This window comes from Polistes fuscatus, unplaced genomic scaffold (genome assembly GCF_010416935.1).
Source record: "Polistes fuscatus isolate 324 unplaced genomic scaffold, CU_Pfus_HIC Scaffold3, whole genome shotgun sequence".
Lineage (NCBI taxonomy): Eukaryota > Metazoa > Arthropoda > Insecta > Hymenoptera > Vespidae > Polistes > Polistes fuscatus.
In genome coordinates this window covers 11,123,782-11,134,382 of record NW_025113107.1, presented here as the reverse complement: position 1 = coordinate 11,134,382, position 10,601 = coordinate 11,123,782, and the positions used below count along the sequence as shown (strand labels likewise).

At 33.9% G+C, this 10,601-nt stretch overlaps 1 protein-coding gene across 14 annotated transcripts in view; it reads right to left on the bottom strand.

The window, feature by feature from the left end:
- Positions 1-2,360: 2,360 nt before the first annotated feature.
- LOC122520187 (glutamate receptor ionotropic, kainate 2) overlaps positions 2,361-10,601 on the bottom strand; it is a 97,612-nt gene continuing 89,371 nt past the window's right edge. For 6 of the 14 annotated variants that reach the window (XM_043640214.1, XM_043640213.1, XM_043640216.1 and 3 more), the window contains 4 exons: positions 8,687-8,787; positions 7,819-8,026; positions 5,399-5,767; positions 2,361-5,115 (listed from right to left, as the gene is read on the bottom strand). In XM_043640214.1, the coding sequence (XP_043496149.1) occupies positions 4,982-5,115; positions 5,399-5,767; positions 7,819-8,026; positions 8,687-8,787 (812 nt within the window). In that variant the 3' untranslated portion in view covers positions 2,361-4,981. Of the gene's footprint in view, positions 5,116-5,398; positions 5,768-7,816; positions 8,027-8,686; positions 8,788-10,601 lie in introns of those variants that run through there. The other 8 variants (XM_043640225.1, XM_043640221.1, XM_043640226.1 and 5 more) reach the window with 6 other exon arrangements.

Genomic DNA, 10,601 nt, shown 5'->3' with positions numbered 1-10,601 from the left:
TCTATAATCTTTATAAATGGTACATAAATCGTTATTACGTTGAGTGCCTCACGAATTCTGAAGGAAATCCTCGTCAGGCTATGCTCGTTATTTAGTATTGAAAAAGAAGTATAACTTCAAAACAATCACAATAAATTCATATTGCACAATACGTTTCCATTTTTTTATGCTACACTCTCCATATTTTTATAATTAATTACAGATTACCTATCATAATGATAACATATTATTATTATTATTATCGTTATTAATTTTCCTTGTTAGTTTTTAATTTTTCTAGTTTATTAATTAATGTTATTATTACATTATTAGTATTATTATTATTAATTTTATTTTACATAGAATATAGTTGATAAAGAAACCTGTTTCTCTTCCCTGCTTGATGATCAATAATATTTTCTAATGTAAGAAGATTATTTTTCTTTTACTATTATATTTTTATTCTCATTTATTTATTGAGGTTATTTAATTTTATATAAATATATATATATATATATATTTATAGCGTGACCAGGTAAAAAGGAGGAGGATTGAAAATATGAGTAGATAAGCTACTAATTATTCTTTTCTATTAAGTTAACTAAATAACTTCAAAAAAAGAAAAGAAAAATATTTTCAATCGATCGATATATTATATATATATAAGAAAGAATAAAAAGAATAACTTCAAAAATATAAAAATATAGATATCAGTCCACATTAAATGTAAGGGAGATATATCGAATTACTTTATGCGTCAACGGCCATGGCGCGGTTACAGCATTAGTTCTCGCTCGATCATTTAAGTAAAGCAGCGCTGAGTACGATTAGTATTTGGATGGGTGACCCGCTTGAGAAAAAAAGGGGAAGAAGAAGAGAGACAACTTCATGCCGTAAACTTGAAATCGTATTTGTCGCGCGTCGTAATTACCGACAAACTTCATGGTGTCGTTTTCCCAGATGCTCGGAACCAAATCACTCCCCATTACATTTTCCCAAACGCGCCAAAAGAAGTATAACTTAAAAAAAAATAATAAAATATCTATTTAAAGTAATGAATCGAAAATTAACTGATTCGGTTTCTCGAGTTTGGTCGATATCATCAGAGATTGGCCTAGATTTTAACGTTGAGCCCTTTGAAACGAAACTGCCAGTTAAACGAATGCAATTTTCGATATGGAGTGTTGAGAGCCAGCACTTCGCTGACAATTTAGTTTTCCATTGGCATAGTAATAAAGGTGTCTTCTGTCTCGATAGTACAAGGAAAGCACATAATGTCATAAATAAAAGGGTAAAAAGGATTGCTGCTTTTATAAATGGTTAATGCCCTCACCATTTTATTGTCCTCCTTTCTATATCTCTGAATAATTGAATACCTCTTATCATTTTAATTTTTCATTGTGTAATATTATAAAAATAAAATTAGCTTATTTGATATTTTGTTCTTCTTCCTCTTCGTCAAAGGATAATTACGTTGATTTTCGAGCTAAGTAAATTCATTAAGATTCAAAGAGAATTTTAGGAGGATCGGTACGTAAATACGATGAATAAAAGAAACGGAGAGAAGGAGAGAAAACGATTTGAGTAGTTGCAAAGGAAGTTAGTAAGGTAATGCAACGCGAAAAAAAGGAAATTTGCATAAATAATAATAACGGTTAATAATAAGTAACTACTGTCAGTAAATTAAGGTGAACGAGTTTTATACAGCTAACTTCGAATATATATTCCTACTCTCGAAATGATCAATTCGTTTGATTGATGAACCGCGCCGTCGTCACGATTGATCGTCCATTCTTCCTTCTGCTTTTCTTCTCATTGTCACTGAGAAACCTCGAAACGATTCCTCTTTTGTTTAACGACATTCCTAAATATTTAAAAAAAGAAAAAAAAGGAGGATAATTAGGATGAAAATCGTTTGAATTTTTTATTTTTTTTTCATACGCAAAGGGCTATCGGAATTAATTAAAAAAGAGATGGTACGTTTTTATTATTATACACAATACTACCGTTTAATTATGAAAATTCGATAAACACGACGTTAAACACGTCGGGCTTCTTCGGATGCTTTGCCCTTTTTTTTGTGTGGTTTTTTATGTTTTTTTTTCTTTCTTCTTTAGTTTGTATCATTTTTTTTTTTTATTTTTTGTTTGTTTGTTTGTTTTCCGTTTGATATTTATATAACAGATCGAATTTATACACGATGATGTTACCGATTCGACAGTGAAAAGTAATTCAAAGTATTTCACAAAGTATTTGATTATACTTTGATTTGGATATATTACATGGATTTTTTGTTTCTTGAAAAATGAAACGTATTCTAATAAGTCCGTCAATTCGTAATAGGTGTATTAGCTACATCACGTATTCACATTCTCTCGCTCTAACATTCTTGAACAAATTTATTTGCACGATAGACGTACGATACATACACGTAATACATTCTCACATCCAACATTAAAAAACGAGTGGGCCATTTTAATCGTCGTTGCACACTCGTTCCTCTAATATATATCTTATCATCCGTGAAAAAACACACAGTCGCCGTATATACACATATTGTAATATATTTATATAATATATTAACATTTTATATATAATAATAAATTCGCGTCGATCGTGTCAAAATATGATTAAGATTCTTATCGATCTATCACACCTTTTTATCTATGGTTTACACATAAGCTAATACGAGATATATGTATATGTATATTATACATATATATATATATATATATGATATATATATGTATATATATACATATACATATGTACAAATCGTTTAGCATCATCGTTTGAACGTATTAAGAGTTAAAGTTATTTTCCAGGATTTAATTATCGATCCGTGTATTTTCTGGGTAGTAGAGCTTTTTCTTGATAAATTCTGTACGCTAAACTCGTTTTTATTATACATACCATACGTTTAGTCTGCTTCGTAAAAGTATTTCTTTCTAGGGGGAACAAAAAATTTTTTCGATCTAATGAGGATTTTTCACCTTAATTAAAATATTTTGAAAAAGTTGCGCGAAGTTTTATCCGTTTATTTCTTTTCTTTTTCATGTTTTTGTCGACGTCTTTCGAGACGAATACAAGCATACTACGATCGAACGAACGAATGAACATTTGTTCCTTAAATTTTTATTTTGAAATAAGATAAAATTAAAAAAAAACTTTTCAGACAAATCCGATGACTGGCGTTTCGATTTGATTGGCGTGAAAATTTTTCCAATGCTTGCGTTGGAACTTCGTTCGATTTGATAGAAATTCGTTAACGAGTTATCAATTCGTCAATATAAGTTTAAATCATATAATATATGTATAAAATAAAACGAGATCACGATCGATTTGAATTGTGAAATTTTAAACGAAATTTTCAAATCATTTTTTCTATTTTCATCCGTCCCTCCCTAAAATGAATTCAGTTATCGTTTTGAAAATTTAAAAATGCGTCCTACCCTTTGTCCACTTTTTTCTGTTTGTTTTCTTTTTTCTAATTTCTTTTCGATTTTGTTTGAAAATCGATAGCATTCGTTCAGTAACTTTGAACCCATTTTGTTATTGTTCCTCGTCAATATCAGTAATCCTACGTGTTTATTGTGCATTTTTATGATATTATTACGACGCGCCTAAGTTTAAATTTCGAATGGAAAAGCTTGGTTGGTAATATTGATATTCTTCGAACTCGGGTGTCAAATTTTCTTTTCATTAAGAATCCGAACGTCGAGAGAGAGAGAGAGAGTCCGGAAATCGGACGTACAGATCGGATTATTTTATAATTGCGTAACGTAGCTAAAGCTATTTTATACTTTTTTAGGCCATCGTTCTTATAGCGATACCTCTTAAAACGGTATAATAATTCACGAATCGGTCAGACTATAAACTTTGTCCGTGCTTCGTCGATAATCGTATTCGACGTTGCGAATAATAATTTATTAAGCTTTGGCAGTGATCGCTTCGATTTTGGTCCGACTGCAACGACGTACGTTTTTATTTTTATTTTATTTTTTTTTTTTATTTTGTTATTACATATATAATATATATATGTTTTATTATATTTCATTTTCGGTCGTCCCCTTTACGACGTTTCAACACTCTCGAACGTTTCGATAAAGCGACACTCGACGAGATCCAGGTTGCTTTTCCTTTTTAAAATTTTATTTCTTTTTGTTTTTGTTTCGTTTTCATTTTAAAACGATAAGTTTCTACGTAACGACTAAATTATTAATAACAAATTGTGTAAAATAAATGAATAAATCTTGTTCATTCTCTCCTATATAAATATCAATCAATCGATTTAACGATCGGTTCGCCTTATCGAACGTTATCGAAAAATAAAAAGCAAATCATGGATTTTTTCAATCGATATGTGTTTGACCTTTATATTCGAACGTCTTTCCCTTTTCTCTTTTATATTTGAATCCTCATTTCCTAACCATTGGACACAGGTATTCGTCGCGTTTTTCCTGTTTTTTTCTTAATCCGAGAGTTTAGACATTTGGTTTGTCTTTTTAATTGACTTCTTCGTCGTGTAATTTTATTACACGTTCGATGAAAGGAAAAAAAAACGAAATTCAACATTTCTAGAATTAAATAAAAAAGAAAAATAACGAATCGTTTATTCCTCTGGAATCGTTTGAAGACGAATACCTGCATCATGATCGGCGATAACGGATTCCGGAACTGTGCGTTCCGGGAACGCACGTTCGATTGCGTTACGATTGACGTAACGTCAGCAGCGGCAAAAATAGCGGCGCAAGTTTGCAGCGGCAGTTGCAGCGGCAGTTATCAACAGCAGGTTCCGTTAATCCTCCAAAGGAATAATAATTCGTTTTTCCTTAATTTCGGCGCATTTTTATTCGGCGGATATCGTTAGATCGTACGTTTCCGCCGACTATGTGTGCTATAAACACGTCTCCTTCTGGTCGATCACATTGATCACGACGGAGGCCTGAGTTGGCAGCTCATTCTGGACGGGCACACCTGTAGGTACCTCCTCTAGTATCGGTCAAAGGGTCGTGGTCCTCGAAACCGCTGCAGAGGGTGGCGGTGGTGGTGGGGGTGGTGGTGAGATTACCACATCTGGTTCACCCCCTAGATCACAATCGAATCTCCAGAGAATGCTCTCAGGGTGGTCACCTCCTGTTTCAAATTGGTATTATCTTCTTTTTAATTTTGTTTCATTACTTTTTTCATTTCCTAGTTTCACGATTGATCGTGGTTAATCTATTTGATAATTATTTATGCTTTTACCTATTCATACGGAATAATACGAATGGAAAATCATTTTTGATGGTAACGATATATGGTAAAAGGGAAAAAGAAAGATATGATGTTGCAGAGAAAGATAAAGAAAGAGAAAGAGAAAGAGAAAGAGAGAGAGAGAGAGAGAGAGAGAGAGAGAGAGAGAGAGAATTGCAATTACTGAGAAACGAGTCTTCGTCATCGACATCGAACGCATCTAACCTTGACCCAAGACGATGCCTGAAGAACCCCGCCTCTGTTTCAGTGGGGCTGCCTGGTGCTTGTGCGTGTGACTGTGACTGTGACTGTGGCTGTGACTGTGTGAATGAGAGTGGCAGTGTGTGTGACGCGTGTGCGTAGGTGTGACTTTGCACGCTGGCTGTGGTGGCTGCTGCTGCTGTTGCGGCTGCTGTTGTTGCTGCTGTTGCTGCTGCTGAGGACGAGGATGAGGATGAGACCTGTGCTAGGTGTTCCCGCCACGGGCCGCTCCCACTTGATCGAAGCTCAATGATTTCTTCATCTCCGTCATCGGCAATGCACCACCCTCCTGCTGATAAATCAACGAATAACACGTGTCAGCTATATATATCTCGGAGAGTATCTCAATAGATATATTATTTTTATTATTTTATAGTATCGTTCATTTAACAACAATTAATTCGTCGTTCGTATTAGACTTTTGTATCGATTATCGATATCATTGTTTTCCCTTTCCCTTTTTGTTATTTTATTTTTCTCGTTTCATTAAAATTTTAATCGCAAAATGTTCAATTTTAATTCCCCCCCCCCACCTTCATCTCCCCCGTAAATTCTCCTAGCACTTTCGATTAAATTCACCGATGAGGCTAAATCGAGACGCTGTTCCTAACTTCCCCCGATTGTGATTAAACTTTAAATCGAGGTGACAGGAACACGATGGGAGAAGATCGCTAGTAGGAGGAAACAGTAGACTGAAATAGTGAAATCTCATAACTTGTTCGTAATCAATTTCCCTGTTTACTTTCATCTGCAGTGTTTGCTTTCCATAAATAATGTAAGAAGTATACACGACCTACCGCGTGCACGCGCACGCGCAAGATTTACTTTTTTGTGTGTAAAATATCGCGTATCGTATTGCTATTAAATTGATTCTTTTTTTTATATTTATTTTCATCTCTTTAACCGCAACATTTTCTTTCACCTATCCATCCGCCGCTCATAGGTCGGTTGATGATCTTGAATGTGTGATCTGGTCTGGAAAAATCACTTCCGTACCGATCACGAGCACTATTCACGGATTTTCCTTTTTCCAAGATGGTAACAATTTTTTACGCTTCAGGACGTTCCTTTCCTACCTCTTTTTGAACGGCTCGTTTTAACGTGAAATATATATAAATATAGATATCTCAAAGATGCACAAAAAGCTATTCTTATCTATATAGAAATTCTACACGTGATATCGATCATATTTGTAATTATTACATTAATGCACATAAAGCTAATAATAATTTGTTATTGAAATAAAAATAAAGATAAACAGAATTATCGCTTAAAAATATTATTTTTTGCAAATGATGTTTGAAAATATTGCGACTCGTTGTTTGCCCACCAGGGATAACGACAACAAAATACTCTTTTAGTAGAAGAAACGCAAATTTAAAGATACATTTTTCAAAGAAAGAGAAAAATAAATTGGGAGAGAAAGAGAGAAAGAGAGAGAGAGAGAAAGACAAATAGATGCGGAAATACACAGAAATAATTTACGAATAAAACGATACTCTTATTTACGATACTTCCTTGATATTCATGACGGAATTCAGTTTTCCTTCGTGTTCAAGAGTGACTTACAATCCGAGCTTACCTGTCAGAGTTAAGCAAATGACTGGGTCCATGAGTGCTAGTACTATGTTTTCACGGTAACAAATAGTAATATCTTCATTGTTATCGAAAGGAATGTAAAAGTATAATATATATTACTGTGAAAGATCCAAATTGGAGAATGTCAAGATTCGCATGGTCGTTTGTCAACACATATCAAATACGTCGATGAAAAACCGAATATTTGGTTTTATTCTTATACACCAAAAAACAATACGAATCTTGACATTCTCCAATTTTGGTCTCTCACAGCATATTACGTATTATTTTTTTGTTCATAATGTTCACCAAATAAGATTATTTTCCTTCTTGTGGAAGAATAAGATTTTTGTAAGTTACAGAGTAGTTGAAATCGAATTACATACCATGAAAACGAGTACAGGCTTTGCGAACAACGAATCTTATTCTTTCGAGAGAAATGCGACTCGTTCGTGCTCGAAGTAACTATTCCACCCTTATCACTCGTCCCCTTTTCTACGTTTCTCCTTTCGTACGAGACTCTTGATTCTCTTACCTTTTTGATAAGAGAAAGAGGAGAAATATCTTTCAAGATATAAATAATGAATCGTATAAGATTAGGGAAGACGAAAAAAAAATTAAAAAAAAAATAAAAACGAAATAATCCGGCACTCGTGAATCGCGTTTGCATATTCCTTTATCTTGTTATATAAAAATTTGAAATAATAATCGAAAGAAGAAGGAACGTTGATCGATCGGGCCCTTTATAAGGGACAGGACTTACACCATTTAACCTAGGTATATCCAAGCTGGGTACGTAGGTTGTTTCTTCGTGTCCACTTGAATAATATCTCGTTCTTCTTCTTGTGACACGAGGACTGCATCTGCCACAGGATACTGGGACCGAGGAATTCCGCGATTTGGAAGCTGGTCTCTGCCGAGATCCGCAACGAACGGCGAATCGTAATTCCGAGAACATTTCGGCACACAGTGACTGCAGATTCCGTTCCGTGTCCAATCATATACCGCATGCAAGCACGACGCGATGGCAGTGTGTATATGCGTTTTGTATGCGTGTTTGTTTAATTGTATATAACGGATTGGAAAATGAAATAAGAAAGGAAAGGAAAAAGGGAAAGAAAAGAAACATTGAATACGTGTCGAAGGATAATTGGACAAGAGTACAATGTGGCGCGTGCGTTTACCGTCGTTGTTAGTCATCGATGATGATCGTGTAGGTCATTGAAGAATCCAGCGGGTACAGCAACACCAAGAGACAATACACAAATAAAATAATAACCGTCATTCGATCGCATGCAAAAAAACAAAAAAACAAAAAATAAGGGACCCACGATAATTTTTTTATCATCCCTTACATTATCCTTTTCAAAAATGAATTATTTCAAACATTTTGGATTCTTCTTATTATCGTACAAAATTACTGGCCGATTATAATTTTGCCATTAAAATCTAATGATTGAAATCAACATTGAACAAAATATATGTAGGTATATAAAACGGTTTATAAGTAGGGTCAACAGGATGAAGAAAAAATTTCATTTCGCTCGTCATGCACCGAGCGACTTAACGAGAAAGAAACTAGAGAAAACTTTTGCGCAATTATTGGCGCTGAAAGGGGATGAAGTTTGCTTACCCTGTCGGAATGAACGTTTTTCTTGGAATTCCAGCAGAACTCGAGGATAGCCACTAGAATCGCTAAAGCAAGACCGCAGAGCAACACGACGAAGACACCACCTAGAATGGCAAAAAGTGCAAGTTCATTATTTTAGTGCTGACTCTCTCTCTCTCTATCTCTATCTCTCTCTCCCTCTCCCATCCCCCTTTATTTCTCTGTTTTGCTATTGTTCTTTCTCTTTTTTATTCCTTTTCTATTTCTAATCCGCACGCGAAATACTTTCGGATTTTCGACCTTAGCCGCTAGCAGATTCCACGAACATCGAAATGCTGCACCGTTACTTGTTTTTCCTTTATTTCATCCCTTCATGTTTCTTTATCCCTTCTTACACCCTTTGTTATGTCCCTTTCTATTCTCACTTTCTCTTTCTCATTCTTTTATTCTCTCTATCTTTCCTTCCTTCCTTCCTCCTTTTCTTCCTCTTCTTCTTAGTTTTTGTTTTTCCTTTTGGTTCGAAAAAGTTTTACAAAGGAAAGACGAAAGTCGGGAGAAAAGTCCGAAGAGAAAAAGTTTGAATTGCGGGAAAGAATGAAAGATATATATATATATATATTTTCTCTCTCTCTCTCTCTTTTTATATATATATATATGAAAGTGAAGTAAACTAAAGAAAAGAGTAAGGATAAGGTAGAAGAGAAAATCGTGCGAGCAATATCCAAGAAGAGTAGCATCGTATCGTGACTCGTACGTAGCAAACTATCTTATTCCCTGCGGTATTAGCTTCGAAATGGTGACATTTTCGAAAACATTTTCTTTCAAATTGCGTTCATAATTCGAACAATTAATCATTATCCTTTTTCCTTTTGTTCCAATATTTTAACAAACGAATCGGTCATGCTTGTCGTGCTATTTATTCCATCTTAGTCATTGTTTATCTTACGTTAATTATCTCTTCTTATACTCTTGAATATATATATTTCGTTAACGATGAAGTATGAAGTCTCTACGTGGACTAAACTTTTATTTACCATTTTCGTGTAATCGCACAATCTCTGAGGATACGTGCATATACACATAACGTTTCATAAAGTATTGTGATAGGAAATTGCTGTTGATTTTAAATTATTGTTTATGGCATGTCTTGGTTATGATGTATCGTCGAAAGATTTCCGAGACGATAGATATAGAAATATATCACGAAATTATGACAATGGAATATCGTAAACAAAAAACACTGACAAACAAATAAAACCAAAAAAAAAGAGATTCATCTTCTAATTAATTTTATAATACAAATTATAAATTTATAATATAAATAATTGTAACATTAAATTAAATGAACTTAATGAATTTTTAATTTATTCACTTCACTCAGTTCGTTGTCATAATTATCGAGATAATATAAACATCGTAATCGTTTCCAACATTTTGCAAAGTTCTGTATTATCCAAACCGATAATACTTGTTTTATTATGTTTCGTAAATTTATGAGACCAAGTTGTATACGATTTATAGTTATGAAGAGAAAATTTTTCAAAGTTAGTTCCTACTCATCGATGACAAGTTTGCTGCGCATGAACGAGGAAAAACTTTAGAAATTCTTTTATACACGCGAAAAGAAATACGACGAGCGAGAGAGAGAGAGAGAGACACGCGTTTCCTCTTCAAATTCTTTCGCGCTAATGAACTCCTCTCGCTTGCTTTTTTATTTTTTTTATTTTTTTTCGAGAAAAGATTCGAACGAAAAGAAGACGATCGCAACGACTTGCACGTATTTTATCAAGGAACTAAAGTTTTTCCTTTTTTTTTTCCTACTTTTCTTCTTCTTCTTCTTCTTCTTCTCGCATGTCTCCATCATCTCGTTGAAAGTTCTCCTCGTTTGGTTTGTACTGATAACAGATTCGTAAAGAAAAGAAAATAAAAAAAAAAAAAA